Raw genomic sequence first — 16505 nt, 5'->3', positions numbered from 1 at the left:
AGGGAATGGCAGGATATATTTAAAGTACTGAAAGGGAAAAATCTACAACCAAGATTACTTTACCTGGAAAGGATCTCATTTAAATGATGGAGAAATCAAAAGCTTTTCAGACAAGCAAAAGTTAAGAGAATTCAGTACCACCAAACCAGCTTTACAAGAAGTGTTAAAGGGACTTATATAGTCAAGAAATACAAGAGAAGAAAAAATATTTGCAAAATCAACCCCAAACAATTAAGAAAATGGCAATAGGAACATACACATCAACAATTACTTTAAATGTAAATGGACAAAGACTGGTTGAATGGATAATAAAACAAGACCCATATTTATGCTGTCTACAAGAAACCCACTTCAGACCTCAAGACTCATATAGACTGAAAGTGAGAGGATGGAAAAATACATGCCATGCAAATGGGAAGCAAAAGAAAGCTGGAGCAGCAATCCTCATATCAGACAAAATAGACGTTAAAATAAAGAAGATTACAAGAGATAAGGAAGGTCATTACATAATGATCAAGGGATCAATCCAAGAGGAAGACATAACAGTTGTAAATATCTATGCACCCAACATAGGAGCACCTCAATACATAAGACAAACATTAAAAGACATTAAAGGAGAAATTGACAGTAACACAGTAATAGTAGGAGACTTTAACAACCCACTTACACCAATGGACAGATCATCAACACAGAAAATTAATAAGGAAACAAATCTTAAATAATACATTAGATGAAATGGATCTCATTGATATCTTCAGGACATTCCATCCAAATGCAGAAGAATACACCTTCTTCACAAGTGTACATAGAACATTCTCTAGGATAGACAACATCTTGGGTTACAAATCAAACCTCAGTAAATTTAAGAAAACTGAAATTGTATCATGCATCTTCTCTGACCACAGTGCTATGAGACTAGATATCAATTACAAGAAAAGAACTGTAAAACACACAAACACATGGAGATTAAACAACACATTTCTAAATAACCAACATGTTACTGAAGAAATAAAAAGGGAAATCAAAAAATTTCTAGAAACAAATGACAATGAAAACTTAACAACTCAAAACCTATGGGATGCAGCAAAAGCAGTTCTAAGAGGGAAGTTTGTAGCAATACAATCCTACCTTAAGAAACAAGAAAAACATCAAATAGACAACCTAACTTTACATCTAAAACAACTGGAAAAAGAAGAACAAGAAATCCCAAAATTAGTAGAAGGAAAGAAATCATAAATATCAGAGCAGAAATAAGTGGAAAAGAAATGAAAGAAACAATAGTAAAGATTAATAAAACTAAAAGGTGGTTCTTTGAGAAGATAAACAAAATTCACAAACCTTTAGCCAAACTCATAAAGAAAAAAAGAAAGAAGAATCAAATCAACAAAATTAGAAATGAAAAAGGAGAGGTTACAACAGACAGAAATACAAATGCAGAAATACAAAGGATTATAAGAGACTATTATGAACAACTATATGGCAATAAAATGGATAACCTGGAAGAAATGGACAGATGCCTAGTAAAGCTCAATCTTCCAAGACTGAACAAGGAAGAAACAGAAATTATGAAAAACCAAATCACAAGCACTGAAATTGAAACTGTGATTAAAAAATCTCTCAAAAAACAAAAGCCCAGGACCAGATGGCTTCACAGAGAATTCTATCAAACATTTAAAGAGCTAGTGCTATCCTTCTAAAACTCTTTCAAAAATTGCAGAGAAAGGAACACTTCCAAACTCATTCTATGGGGCCACCATCACCCTGATACCAAAACCAGACAAAGACAACACACAAAAAGAAAACTACAGGCCAATATCCCTGGTGAACATAGATGCAAAAATCCTCAACAAAATTTTAGCAAACAGAATTCAGCAACACATCAAAAGGCTCATACATTATGATCAAGTTGTGTTTCTTCCATGGATGCAAGGATTCTTCAATACAAGCAAGTCAATCAATGTGATACATGATATTAACAAATCAAAAGATAAAAACCATATGATAATCTCAGTAGATGCAGAAAAAGCCTTTGACAAAATTCAGCACCCATTTATAATGAAAACTCTTCAAAAAATGGGCATCGAAGGAACCTATTTCAACATAGTAAAGGCCATATATGCTAAGCCTACAGCAAACATTAGTCTCAATGGTGAAAAACAGAAAGCATCCCCCCTAAGATCAGGAACAAGACGAGGGTATCCATTTTCACCATTATTATTCAACATAGTTCTAGAAGTCCTAGCTACAGCAATCAGAAAAGAAAAAGAAATAAAAGGAATCCAGACTGGAAAAGAAGAAGTCTGTTTGCAGATGACATGATGCTGTGCATAGAAAACCCTAAAGATAGTATCAGGAAATTACTACAGCTAATCAGTGAATTTAGCAAAGTTTCAGGATACAAAATCAATACACAGAAGTCACTTGCATTTCCATATACTAACAATGAAAAATCAGAGAGAAATTAAGGAATCAATCCCATTCACCATTGCAACAAAAAGAATTAAATATCTAGGAATAAACTTATCTAAGGAGACAAAAGAACTATACAGAGAAAATTATAAGATACTGATGAAAGAAATCAAAGATGACAAAAACAGATGGAGAGATATTCCTTATTCCTGGGTAGGAAGAATCAATATTGTGAAAATAACTATACTACCAAACACAATCTACAGATTCAATGCCATCCCTATCAAATTACCAATGGCATTTTTCACAGAATTAGAGCAAAAATTTTCACAATTCATATGGAAACACAAAACACCCCGAATAGCCAAAGCAGTCTTGAGAAAGAAGTGTGGAGCTAGAGGAATCAACCTTCCTGACTTCAGATTACACTACAAAGCTACAGTCATCAATACAGTATGATACTAGCACAAAAACAGAAATATAGGCCAATGGAACAAGATAGAAAGCCCAGAAAAAAACCATGCACCTATGGGTACTTTATTTTTAACAAAGGAGTCCAGAATATACAATGGGGCAAAGACAGCCTCTTCAATAAATGGTGCTGGGAAAACTGGACAGCTACATGTAAAAGAATGAAATTAGAACACTTCCTAACACCATATGTGAAGATAAACTAAAAATGGATTAAAGACCTAAACATAAGACCAGAAACTATAAAACCCTTAGAGGAAAACAGGCAGAACACTCAGTGACATATATCAAAGCAAGATCCTCTATGACCCACCTCCTAGAGTAATGGAAATGAAAACAAAAACAAACAAGTGGAACCTGATTAAACTTAAAAGCTTTTGCACAGCAAAGGAAACTATGAGCAAGGTGAAAAGACAACCCTCAGAATGGGAGAAAATGATAGCAAATGATATAACTGACAAAGGATTAATTTCCAAAATATACAAGCAGCTCATACAACTCAATAACAGAAAAACAAACAACTCAATCAAAAACTGGGGAAAAAACCTAAACAGACATTTCTCCAAAGAAGACACACAGATGGCTAACAAACACATGAAAAGATGCTCAACATCGCTCATTATTAAAGAAATGCAAATCAAAACTACAATGAGTTATCAACTCACACTGGTCAGAATGACCCTCATCAAAAAGTCTGCAAACAATAAATGCTGGAGAGGGTGTGGAGAAAAGCAAACGCTCTGGCACTGTTGGTGGGAATGTAAACTGATACAGCCACTATGGAAGGCGGTATGGAGATTCCTTAAAAACTAGGAATAAAACCACCATATGACCCAGCAATTCCACTCCTAGGCATATACCCTGAGGAAAACAAAATTGAAAGAGACACATGTATCCCATTGTTCATTACAGCACTATTTACAATAGCTAGAACATGGAAGCAACCTAGATGTCCATCGACAGAGAATGGATAAAGAAGTTTTGGTACATATACACAATAGAATATTATTCAGCCATAAGAAGGAACAACTTTGAGTCAGTTCTAATGAAGTGGATGAACCTAGAGCCTATTATACAGAGATAAGTCAAAAAGAGAAAGACAAATATTGTATTCTAACATACACATATGCAATTTAGATCTAGAAAAATGGTACTGAAGAATTTATTTACAAGGCAGCAATGGAGAAACAGACATAGAGAATAGACTTAAGGACATGGGGAGAGGAGAGGAGACTAGAGGGTGAGATGTATGGAAAGAGTAACATGGAAACTTATTTACTATATGTAAAATAGATAGCCAACGGGAATTTGCTGTATGGCTCAGGACACTCAAACAGGGGCTCTATATCAATCTAGAGGGATGGGATGGGGAGGGAGATGGGAGGGAGGTTCAAAAGGGAGGGGATATATGTACACCTGTGGCTTATTCATGTTGAGGTTTGACAGAAAACAACAAAATTCTGTAAAGCAAAGATCCTTCAATTAAAAATAAACAAATTTTAAAAATAAAATAAAATTAATGATCTGGGAAAAAAAAGATTCCATAGTCTGGATGCTCCACGTTTCTTTACACTATCTTGATGAACATCTGGGTTGTTTTCACTTTCTAGCTGTTATAAATTATGCTGCTGTGAACATTTATATGTGTTTCTGGGTAGACATATGTTGTTAGTTTTAATGGGTATATACCTAGGAATGGAATTATTTGTTGGGTTATATGGTATCTGTATGTTTAACTTTCTGAGGAACTACTGTTTAGACGTGTCCAAGGTGGTGGCATGATTTTATATTTCCCTTCAGCAATGTTTGAGAATTCCAGTTTCCCTACACCCTTGCCAACAGTTGTTATTATCTGTCTTTTGGGTTATAGCCATTCAAGGGGGGCGGGGAATGGTATCCCACTGTGGTTATGATTTGCATTGCCCCAAGAGCTAACACAGAACCCTTTTAAGAATGGCAATTCATGGAATTCCCTGGCAATCTAGTGGTTAGAATTCCAGTGTTTTCACTGCTGCGGGCCTAGGTTCAATCCCTGTTCAGGGAACTAGGGTCCTTCAAGCCATGCAGTGTGGCAAAAAAAAAAAAAAAAGGTGGGGGGCGATGTAGTGGGAAGATGCAGAAGAACATGCTGCTTATGTTTTTTATAATGTCTAAAAATAACACTATTTCCTCGGTAAACCTGCTCTAGAACTTACATGTTCTGGCAGTTCAGAGCTGCCGTAATCAGAGGAAACATCCACATGGGAGAGAAATGTTCTTAGGTCGCTCCCACAGAATTCACACTTGGGTGATTCCTCCTCTTCTTCTTCCTTCAGAGAGAAGAGAAAAAATGAAGATATGCCCACATGGAGGCCCAGAGCCTCTCAGAGCAGGAGAAGCCAGAGCCCTGGGCAGGGCCAGCGAATCTACACTTTAAAGAGTGTGGCTGGAAAAGAGATCTGGCCAATCAGCTGCTGCCACCCCGAACCTAACTAGTGTCAAGGCCTGTCTCAGAAGACCTGAAAGGTCTGCCTGGGATTCAGGTGGAACCAGCCCTGCCCAGAGACCAGTGCAGGGACAGCTCTGTGGAAGGCAGCCCCCAAGGCCTTCCTCAAGCTCAGTCCCATCTCTGGGTGTCAGGGGAAGAAAGCTCAATACAAGCTCTTGTGCTTCAGAAAAAGGAAGGTGCTGTGTTTGCAATGCAAGAGACCTGGTTCGACCCCTGGGTCAGCAATATCCCCTGTAGAAAGGAATGGCCACCGGCTCCAGTATTCTTGCCTGGAGAATTCCATGGACAAAGGAACCTGGTGGGCTATAGTCCATAGGGTCGCAAAGAGGTGGACGTGACTGTGCGATTAACACTTATGTTTGAAGAAAGAATTTCTTTCTTCAAGAAAGAATTTACATTACATGATGTATTTAATGTGTCACGATGCATTAGAATTGCTTAGTTCAATGTGCTGCACAAAATATCAGTGAACACCAACCACGTTGTTGCATCCACAGGGCATTCCTGTCAACTCCTGCACACATACCTGTGCTGCCCTGCCTCACTTGTTGGTGAATCTTATTTTCAGCAAACAAGGCTGTACCTTTAGTGTGCCCCAGAAGAAGTAATCAAGGAGGTTCCAGTCTGGGGAGTGTGCAGCTCTCAGCACAAGTCCAAGTTTGGAAATAATCATACTGCCAGTCAGTCCCATACCTCTTCGGCCAAGCAAGGTGGTGTGCATCCTGTCAGAATAACTAAGGTGACCTCTCCCTCGCCCATTGAAAGCAGACATTAATTGGCCACTTAACACTATTAAATACAGGTAACGCTCACTGTGCTTCCAGGCTTATGGCCATTGTTATAGATTGAACTGTGTTCCCCCAAAGGCTATGTTAATCCTAACCCCTGGTATCTGTGAATGTGGCCTGACTTAGAATGGGGTCTCTGAAGATGTAATGAAGTCATCAGAGTGGGCAATAAAGCAATATGGTATCCTTGGAGAAGTGGGACATTTGGACACAGACACATGCTGTGGATGTAGCCACAAGCCAAGGATGACTGACGCCATCACCAGAAGCTCGGAAGAGGCAAGAAAGGACTCTCTCTCCCAGGCTGGACTTGTTGACACCTTGATTTTGGACTTTTAGCGTTCAGAACTGTGAGACAATACTTTTCTGTTGCCATAAGCCATCTAGTTTCTGGCATTTTGTTACAGAAGCCCTAGGAAATTAACACAGCCACCCTAAGTGCTATTCCAAGTGAGTGAGCTCTTAGCCTGCTTTTTTTTTTTTTCAAGTTCACTGTTCGGACTTCCCTGGTGGTCCAGTTGTTAAGACTTTGCCTTCTAACACAGGGAGTGTGGATTTCAGCCCCGGTTGGGGAACTAAGATCCCATATGACTCTCGGCCAAAAGACAAAAATATAAAACAGAAACAATTCTGTAATAAATTGAATAACAACTTTAAAAATGGTCCACATAAAAAAAAAACCTTAAAAAATTATGTTCAGTATCTTTTGTGCAAATCATCATGTGCCTTTTTACATCATTTATGACAGAAAAAAAAAATGTAAATGAAAATTACCTTGAACTTAATGCCTAAATTGGAACTCTCTTGTTTGAATGTCAGAATAGGTGGTGGCCCAATGCTGGGTAATGTTCTCAGAGAGGGCTCAAAGAGTGTTATGAAGTCTTCCTTAAACTAAATTTTAAAAAGAGAGAAAGAAAAAAAAAAAAGGAAGATTGAATAAGTGATTTTTACCATGAGTATGGTGTACTAGGTGGGTTGATAAACATCTCTTACCTCCAGCTCACATAAAATACTTAGTTTCAGTTCTTCTGGGTTAATTATCCATTTTGCTGAAGAAAGAAAGGGACAGATTTAGAAGGAACATTTAAAACTTTTATGCAATGTACTTTGAAAACCATTTTCTATAAAGTCCTAGCCCATCACACACACACACACACACACACACACACACACACACACACACACACACACACACACAGTCTAAATGCCCTGAAACCCTACCTTCACCATCTTCTTGTATATATTCTTTTTTTACTGGAATATAATTGCTTTACAATGTTGTGTAGTTTCTGCTGTATCCTTAGGGGCTCTTTTCTAAACGGGTTGGACGCCATCCAAGTTAAGGCAGGCTCCCTAAGGGCAGTTTGTCTTTGTCGGAAGGAGGGGTTGATGCCAAACATCCAGTTACCTCTTAACTTAGATGCTAGATTTTCAGGTTCATCCTCCTTCTTTACAGAGGGCACTTCCTTCCCTGAAAAAAGAGTGTACATTCGTCAATCAGTCCTGACAAAGGAGGAAAGAAATCTCATAGAAAAGAAAATATGCCTCTTAGGAAAATAAGTTCCTTTATTGTGTTTATCTTTTAATGTTTTTCCTTTTCCCAACTAACATTTTATCAACAGTAAGTAACAAACAGAGGAGGTGCACCACTAATGAAACACATGAAAAATGTTTCCTGGAGCTTCCCAGGTGGCACTAGTGGTAAAGAACCCGCCTGCCAATGCAGGAGACATAAAAGATGTTTCCTTGCTGCTTTTGAGTCTCAGAATACTACATGAATGCATATTTTACTTGATTATAATCATGGTTCGCAGACCCTTTTGTGTTCTGCCTTTTAAGCATACCATTCTGTCTAATTTATGACCATCATTCTGCAAAAGTCTTCAGCGAGAGGAGTGCTGGGCTGGGGTCGAGGAGGAGCACCCCATTCAAAACAGTGAATTAAACCACCATGATAATTCCCTCTGCAGATTCCAGGGCAATACTGGGAATGGTAAAAACAGCCATCAACACACAAACCACTTAGAGTAAATGTCTAGAAGGTTAAGCAAATGAGATTGGCGTGATGAAAAACCAATCCGAACAATCCACAATGGGACAGAGGTAAAGGGGGAGGGTGGACCCATTTTCCCAGTACAGCCAGAGCTGGTGCTGGAGAAAGAGATGGGTGTCAGAGGATGAGACCCTTCCTCTGTGGTGGTGGTGGTTTAGTTGCTAAGTCGTGTCCGACTCTTGCAACCACATGGACTGTAGCCTGCCAGGCTCCTCTGTCCATGGAATTCTCCAAGCAAGAATACTGGAGTGGGTTGCCATTTCCTTCTCCAACTTCCTATGTGGAGGATCTGAATACTTTTATTTTTTCAAGTGGACCAGTTTTTAAAGTCTTCATTGAATTTGTCACAGTATTACTTCTGTTGTTCATGTTCTGGTTTTTTGGTAGTGAGACATGTGGGATCTTAACTCCCTGACTAGGGATCAAACCCATATTCCCTGCATGGGAAGGTGAAGTTTTAGCCCCTGGACTTCCAGGGAAGCCCTTGAACAACTTAAAAATAAGTTTTAGGCATTTTGCCCAACAGAAACACCAGCACAGATATTTTTTTTAAAAAAGAGTGAGCAAAGGTTTTCATTAAGGTATATTTTGTTATAGCGAAGAGGTCAAAACACCAAACCAAACCAAATCAAATGACCTTGAAACATCTAACAATCAGATGTATTACATAAGTCACAGTAACTGTAGGTATATAAGGGAATGCTATGCAGTCATTTCAAGAAAGTAGATCAGTTGTTCCTGACATAGGAAGGTAAAAAAAAAATTTTAATTAAAAAAAAGATAAAACTGCTGCTAATCACAGGGAATATAATTGTCTGGTAGACTTTTACTGATAAACTATTAGAATTAGAAAGTTCAGCAAGAGAATCAGATATAAGACTAATGCAATCAATAATTTTCCTCAGTTCAGTTCAGTTGCTCAGTTGCGTCCAACTCTTTGTGACCCCATGGACGGCAGCATACCAGGCCTCCCTGTCCATCACCAACTCCCAGAGTTTACTCAAACTCATGTGTATTGAGTCAGTGATACCATCCAACCATCTCATCCTCTGTCATCCCCTTCTCCTCCCACCTTCAATCTTTTCCAGCATCAGGGTCTTTTCAAACAAGTCTATACATGGACAATAACCAATCAGAAAATATAATAGAAAAAAATTCCAATTGTTATATCAATAAAAGACAACTGCAAAACACCTCAGAATAAATTAATTAGAGCTGCAAATAAGTTCTCTATTAAAAGGAACTATAAAAGAAGATATGAAAAAAGTTGAAAATGTACATTAGGCTCCTGTTGTTAAAGTAATCAAACAAGGAAATTATTCAGTGAGGTGGCTCTAATAATGCCTTGGTAGCCAACTGTTAGCAAAAGGGAAACCTAAGCCAGAGCCAAGGTTAATGCCTCAAGGTTAAGAACAGCTAACTGCAAACAGCCAACTGGGCTTTCCCAAATAATGCAACCTTAGGCAATAGCCAATCAAATAACTTCCTTGGTTTGCTCTTTCGACTTCTCTATAAAAACCTCTCCGAGCTCTCCTCTGTGAAGTGCTCCTAACCATATCTGGTTTGGCGCTGGCCAATTCCAATCCATATCTGCTCAAATAAACTCTTAAATAAACTCTAAAAAATTGGAAAATGTCTCAGTTTATATTTTAATACTGCAAAGCAAGATCAAAGAGTCAACTTGTCAAATTCCTCTGAAAAACCTCATCGCAATTACTTGGACTATATAGATTAATTTGGGAATAATTAACAAGTTTTCTGCTGCTGCTGCTGCTGCTAAGTTACTTCAGTTGTGTCTGACTCTGTGCGACCCCATAACGGCAGCCCACCAAGCTCCCCCGTCCCTGGGATTCTCCAGGCAAGAACCCTGGAGTGGGTTGCCATTTCCTCCTCCGATGCATGAAAGTGAAAAGTGAAAGTGAAGTCACTCAGTTGTTTCCCACTCTTAGAGACCCCATGGACTGCAGCCTACCAGGCTCCTCTGTCCATGCGATTTTCCAGGCAAGAGTACTGGAGTGGGTTGCCATTGCCTTCTCCAACAAGTTTTCTAATGGTAGGTTTAATATTATATTAACATATGATATTAATTCTACATCTGATTTTTATGTTAGATTGTGTCACTCCTCTGGGCAGGCCCTCCAGTGACTTCGGACTTCATTCTCATTGAATAAGATCTGGTCCTCACCATCACTCTGACCTTTATTACCTAGAATTCACTTCCTTCCTCACTCCACTGCAGCCACTCTGGCTGCCTCCATTGCTTTAGAGGGAAGTGCCTGCTCTTCCCTATGCCTGGAACACTCTTTACCCAGAGACCATCATCACTCTCACACTTCGAGGTCTGTACTCAAATACTTCAGTTTCTCAGTGAAGATTTCCCTGAGCATCCTGTGTAAACTTTCACCCATCTGTCCAGCATTTCCCACCCCTTTGCCTGCTCTATTTTTCTCCTTAGCACTTACATCATCTAAGCCATTGTGCATTTACTTGCTTTGTGTATTATTTATGTCACTATCACCGTCACCTCCATCTCCCACACTTTAATAGAAGACCACTGACTGAGACAGGGGTTTGTCTGCTTTATTCATTGCTGTGACGCTAGAATAGGAAACTGACCTGTGACAGGTACTTGACCTATTACAGGTATGTGCTCTGTAAACATCTGATGAACATATGATCCAACATACAACAAATAATAACATTTAAAGGAAAGGCTATTCATAATGATGACTTCTGAGGAATATACTGGGTAAGTTAAAAACTTAATGTTCCCATTATATTTTTCTTAATGGTTTGATGTTTAAAAAACAGCATGCATGTGTTACTTCTATAATAAAAAAATAGAGATATGTATCAAAATATGATGGCAGACTATCTCTTAATGTGAACACAGATGCTACCATTTACTAAAGACTCAGTGCCAAGGATTTTCAATGTTGAATCTCATTTTGATCTTCATAGTGGTCCTATGAGACAAGGATTATTATGGCCAGTAGAGGAAGAAGGAGAGTCAATGAGGTTAACTGACTTGCCTCGTTGTCACAGTGTTGGTTTGTGTTGGTGCTGGGGTTTAATTCTACTTCTCCTGGTCGCCTACCCCCAAGCTCTTTCCAGCATGCAGTCCCACCTCCCAGCAAAAGCTTCAGAACCAAACCACTCACTGGGCTTCTCCATGCCGGCCAATTCTTGAAGCCAACTTTCTTCTGTTTGTATTGATACTGGAACTTTTGGATGCAGACTGTGATAGATAGCCCTGAAATTTAGACAAAATGCTTGCTTTCAGTATACCTAGAGAGTTGTTAGCAGTCTTTTAAAATCTGGTACATTTAACAATCAAATAACAAATGTCCCTAGAAGACCCTGATTTCTTTTTTCTTGGAAATATTTTCTTCCATTTTTATGTCTTCAGTAAAGTCTGTGTTAGTGCCGTATCTGTTCTTTGCAAAGTACTCCTTTCTAAATCTTAGAGGCTCCCAATACCATATTATTTCTCTCAGAGAGTAAATTACTACCCCTCTCTCTGTGTATGTGAGTCACTATTGTTGGCGTTGGCAATGATGTTATGTGTGTTTAAACATTTATTTGAATTTAAATTAGAACATACTGTTCGTTTTAAAGTAGCTGTAAAATAATCCAGTCTTTTTAAAGGGCTGAAGTTAAATGCATTGTAATTAAGCATTCTGTATTCATCCCACAAGTATTGTGGTGCTTAATCAGTCCATTAACACTGACATAACCGGAAGCATGAATTTACTGACTAGCTAAAATGACTGTTATGGGTAACAAGTAAATAGTAAATATTGTTTTTCAAGTTCCTTTGCCTCTTTGAGTTTCAGAGTTTTTTTTTTGTTTGTTTGTTTGTTTTGCTGTAATTTGCTGGCTCTTCTAAAAATATCAGACAAAATTTTCCCAAAGAGTTTAGTCAACTTTAGGACTGTTACGTTTTCACCTTTCTCAGTTCTCTTATGTCTCCACCTTCCTTTTTTGAAGCTTTGTTTCTGGTACATTGTGTGTTTTAATTCTGAAATGACTATACTGTCTGGAGAACTGCTCTGTTGAAGCCACTCCATCTGGGGGAGTCCTGTCTGTCTAACTTCCCAGGGGAACAAGTTATGAGACCAAGAGTAAAGGAACACTGAAGAAATTTTAAGACAGGCAAGAACTCAGAAATTTAACTATCCATGAGATCAATACAAAATAATTACCTGAGTCATTTTCTCCAGCAAAAAGAAGAGGAATAAAAAGAAAAAAAGCAAAATGGAAATCAAGAAAGTATGGCCATTAGCCCAATTCAGAAAAATTGAAGACAACTAAAAACAACCAAGGGTTCAGAAGTTCTCCTTTTAGGAGCCAGGTTTTATGGACATAGGATTTCACTTTCTTGTAGATGCATACAGTCACAGTATTGGTTTCTTAGCAAGAAATTATGAGTATTGGTTATTGGTTTTCAACTTTTAGAATCAACTTGTACCCAAAGCACTAAGAACTAATAATAATTACAAAACACACAATCACAATAAAACTTAGTAAAGTAATATGACTCTATATGACTATATTATATATTTTAATTAAATCTGTTAAATAATTTATTTATTGGGAAAGGAAAGGGTAAGAAGAGAGAAGGAAGTAGCAGTTCATTAAGGTGTTAATTTTTTAAAAGAGTTAATAGTCACTAAAATTGATAAATCAAGAAGTAGAGATTTAAATACTTTAAAGTCCTAAAGGTTAGAAAAATTAAAATTAATATAACTACTGAAAATGGAGAGGAGGGAAGTGGCGTGAGTTACATTCCTCAGCTTTCATGATGGGAGGTCAGTAGCTATGTTAAAAATTAATAAATCAAGTGTGATGAAAATCTGCTATTTAAATTTTACTGGAAACAAAACAAACTGTTAATAGTATGTTAACTCTGGTGAGTGGAAGAGGGAACAGAGAGGGGTACAGAAATCTACAGGTAGATAATAGGCCAGAGATGGGCAAGGACCCTGTCTCTATCTGCTCCAAAGTGTCTAACAGTGTAGATTAAAAATTCAAATATATATATATTAGTTGCAAATGCCCTGGATGATCTTACTCTACCTTCCTGACATGTTCATCCCCAAAGTAAACATCATTTTCAAAAAATAATAAGATGAAAACTGAAAACAGTTTCTTACCTATCAAAATCCATTTCAGACATGTCTTTCCTAAATGTCTGAAATATTTTAGGAAAACCTGTTGAATAAAACACGAAACAATTTAGCCATTCTATTTGAATCGATGGTTCTCGAAAGGTCAATTTTGCCCCCTAGAAGACATTTAGCAATATCTAAAGACATTTTGACAATTTTTGATTGTCACAAAGCCTGGTAGGGGCTAACTGGCAGAGTCAGATGTAGACAGGGATGCTGTTAAATATACCATAATGCCAAGTACAGTCCCTCCTCCTGCCCTCAACACACTCAGCCCCAGGAAAGAGTGATCTAGACCGAAATGTCAATACTGGGGGATGGGCGAAATCTACTCTAAGTAACTGCTCTGCCTCCAAGTGGCTGGAGTGGTTTCAGTACAGGAAGTTAGGCACAAATGAGAACTGTTTATTTGGGGAGGGGGGCGCGGGGAGGAGGGGAGGCAGAGCTGTTTCAATAGCAGAGCATCCTTAAAGCACTACTCCTTCCTCTTCCTCGTGGTATGAGAGAAAGAGAGAGGCAGGAGGACATGATGAATATGAGAGAGAGGACACGATCACTGAATGCACTCGTACATGTTATAAAGCGAGCACTCGGTACACTACTGCCTGTTTCCTGTTTTAGGAGGATGCTTCCCCTTCATTCTAAACTGTGAACCATCACAGCCGCTCAGCGAAGATTTCAGTGTCTCTGATAGAAGGGACTGAGATAGGGGTGTATGGGAAATGGTCAGTGTATTTGGAAACTGACACCCCGTAGACGAAGGTTCTAGAGTAGTTGGACCAGCTCTCCCCTAGGGATCGGGAAGCCTTAGAAGAAAGGGCTCGGGCTGGGGGCCGAGGTGGGGGGAGCGGTACTTTTTTGGGAGGAGATCCTGGAGGGGGCGCTCTCGCTGGGCACAGACGTCTGGCTCCACCACGACAGGCTCGGCGTACTGAACGTCAGCGTTGGGCTCAGGCTGGGGCTGACGACGCTGGCTAAGCGGGGGCGAGGCCAGCCTTCCTCATTGGCATCTCCGAAGTCCCAAAACTTCCAGAAGTAGTCCTCGCTGAACCTCCCAAAGGCCTCCAGCTCCTTCTCCAGGTCCGCCGCCGCCTGCTGCTTCTCTTCCTCCTCCTCTTCCTCGTCCACCACCTCCTCTTCTTCCTCCTCCTCCTCTTCCTCCACGTTCACCTCCCGCTCCTCCTCCTCTTCCTCCTCCTCCTGGCCTTGCTCTTTCTCGGGCTTTCCGAAGCTGCGCTTCGAGGGCATGTTGGCGGTGGCGGGCAGGAAGCAGGATCCCCGCTAGCACAAAGGACACTGGCAGGTCCAGGCCCGGGGGGCGCGCCGCCCTCTGTGCGTCTGTTTCCCTGGGCAACCGCCCGCAGTTTGGCCCGCGAGCCTGGAGATTAAAGTCGCAGGACCCCTCAGCCGGGAGGACTGGCGCTGAGGGGAGCGGGGCCGACGAGGAGGGTAGCCAGGACTCCTGCAGGTTCCTTTGGCATCTGCGTTCTGGAGTCCAGCAGGAAATTCTAGCGGCCTGCTGCCAACTGATCCTCCTTTCTAATTTCTCAGCTTATTTGGAGCCAGTCTTTAAATTTGTTTTTAATTAAAAAAAAAAAAAGGAGGTGTGGTTGACTTAAAATATTGTATTAATTTCTAGTGTACAACACGATTCGATATTTTTGTAGAACTTACTCCGTTTTAATTTATTATAAAATATTGGGAAGCTAGTTTTTGGAGCCAGGGAAGGAGAGTGGCTACTAGTGATGGACCCCCATAAGGCCACTTGGTATTGCTGATGCCAGGGTTTGGTTTTGGAGTGGACGGGTGCTTCTCGGGGGAGCTTATGAGAAAACTTTATTTACAAAAGCTGGCACAAGTCCACCGTGGTAGTTTGCTGGTTTGATTTTTTTTAAAACACTGCTTTAAATGTGGGCTTCCCAGATGATGCTAGTGGTAAAGAACCTCCTGCCAATGCAAGGGACATAAAAGAGTTTCCATCCCTGGGTGGGGAAGATCCCCTGAAGGAGGTCATGGCAACCCTCTCCAGTATTCTTGTCTGGAGAATCCCATGGACAGAGGAACCTGGCAGGCTACAGTATATAGGGTCACAGAGAGTTGGACACGACTGAAACGACTTAGCATGCACACCTTAAATATTGTTTATCTTGATTAATGAGATTTTTTGATGCCAGTTATATTTTGCCACTGAGGTGAGTGCCTTGCTGTAGTCTGGGGCCTGATTAATGCTTGTTCTATCCATCCATACAGGGGGTGGACAAGGCCTGAGGCATTTGGCCACCAAGGCATCTCCTGTGACCTTGTTTTCAGCTCATTGTACTTTTTACCACCTGGCTGGAAACCAGCTCAGGTTTGGTTGCTCATTGCTCCAAACTTAGTGCTCAACAAGCAAGGGTTGGTGGAAAAAGAAAGGTGCTTTGCTTGGGAAGCTGGCAATCTGGGGAGGTGGTGAACTAATGTCCCCCAAACCATCTCCCAGTGAGCAGATCAGGGGCAAGAGCTTTAGAGGAAAGCTTTAAGGATGTACAGGTAGGGGCTGTGCAGAGCAGCACAGTCAGCTCTTGACCACCATCTTGAAACTGATCATGCTGTGGTTTGGTCTTGATTTTTTTAAGCATAATAATTCTCAGTTTCAGGGTGGTTTGTTGCCATTTTCTTGAAGCCAGCTCCTGGAATTGTGCTAGTCATAGATGTAGTCCTGCGCAGGGTGCAGCAGCTTATATCATGGTTACAGTCTGTTCATTATGCTGTTTAGCTTTTTCCCTTTGGTGATGGTTATAGTGTCTGCAAAATAACTCAGGAATGTGTCTCAGATACCGTTATCTATGTCCTTCAGGGCAGAACCAAAGATTCTGTGACTGCCTTACGGGTGATTTCCTGCTTAAATTGTTACCAGTTCTCTAGGCCTAATTGCTGTTTTTGTCACTACATGTCTACATCCTTTCAATCATTAATTCTTAAGCCAGGCTTTTGTGACTCAGAGGAGGCTCCTAGGGGACTAAAGCCTTTTTCTACAAACAAGAAATAGGGCACATGGAAGGGCTTTTGTACCTGGGAGAATCCTGTAGGATGCTGCTTGGTTTTGTTAGGGGAAGCACTAACTGAAACTGCCCACCCTGGCCAGG

General features: G+C 40.1%; 1 protein-coding gene across 1 annotated transcript in view; it reads right to left on the bottom strand.

The window, feature by feature from the left end:
• ERICH6 (glutamate rich 6) overlaps positions 1–14524 on the bottom strand; it is a 41890-nt gene extending 27366 nt beyond the window's left edge. The window contains exons 1-7 of the mRNA XM_005675576.3: positions 14235–14524; positions 13366–13423; positions 11371–11462; positions 7565–7627; positions 7150–7205; positions 6931–7047; positions 5076–5189 (exon numbers count right to left, since the gene is read on the bottom strand). Of these exons, the coding sequence (XP_005675633.2) occupies positions 5076–5189; positions 6931–7047; positions 7150–7205; positions 7565–7627; positions 11371–11462; positions 13366–13388 (465 nt within the window). The 5' untranslated portion in view covers positions 13389–13423; positions 14235–14524. The remainder of the gene's footprint in view (positions 1–5075; positions 5190–6930; positions 7048–7149; positions 7206–7564; positions 7628–11370; positions 11463–13365; positions 13424–14234) is intronic.

This window comes from Capra hircus, chromosome 1 (genome assembly GCF_001704415.2).
Source record: "Capra hircus breed San Clemente chromosome 1, ASM170441v1, whole genome shotgun sequence".
Taxonomy (NCBI): domain Eukaryota; kingdom Metazoa; phylum Chordata; class Mammalia; order Artiodactyla; family Bovidae; genus Capra; species Capra hircus.
The sequence above is the reverse complement of the archived record's forward strand: the minus strand, read 5'-3'. Positions and strand labels throughout refer to the sequence as shown.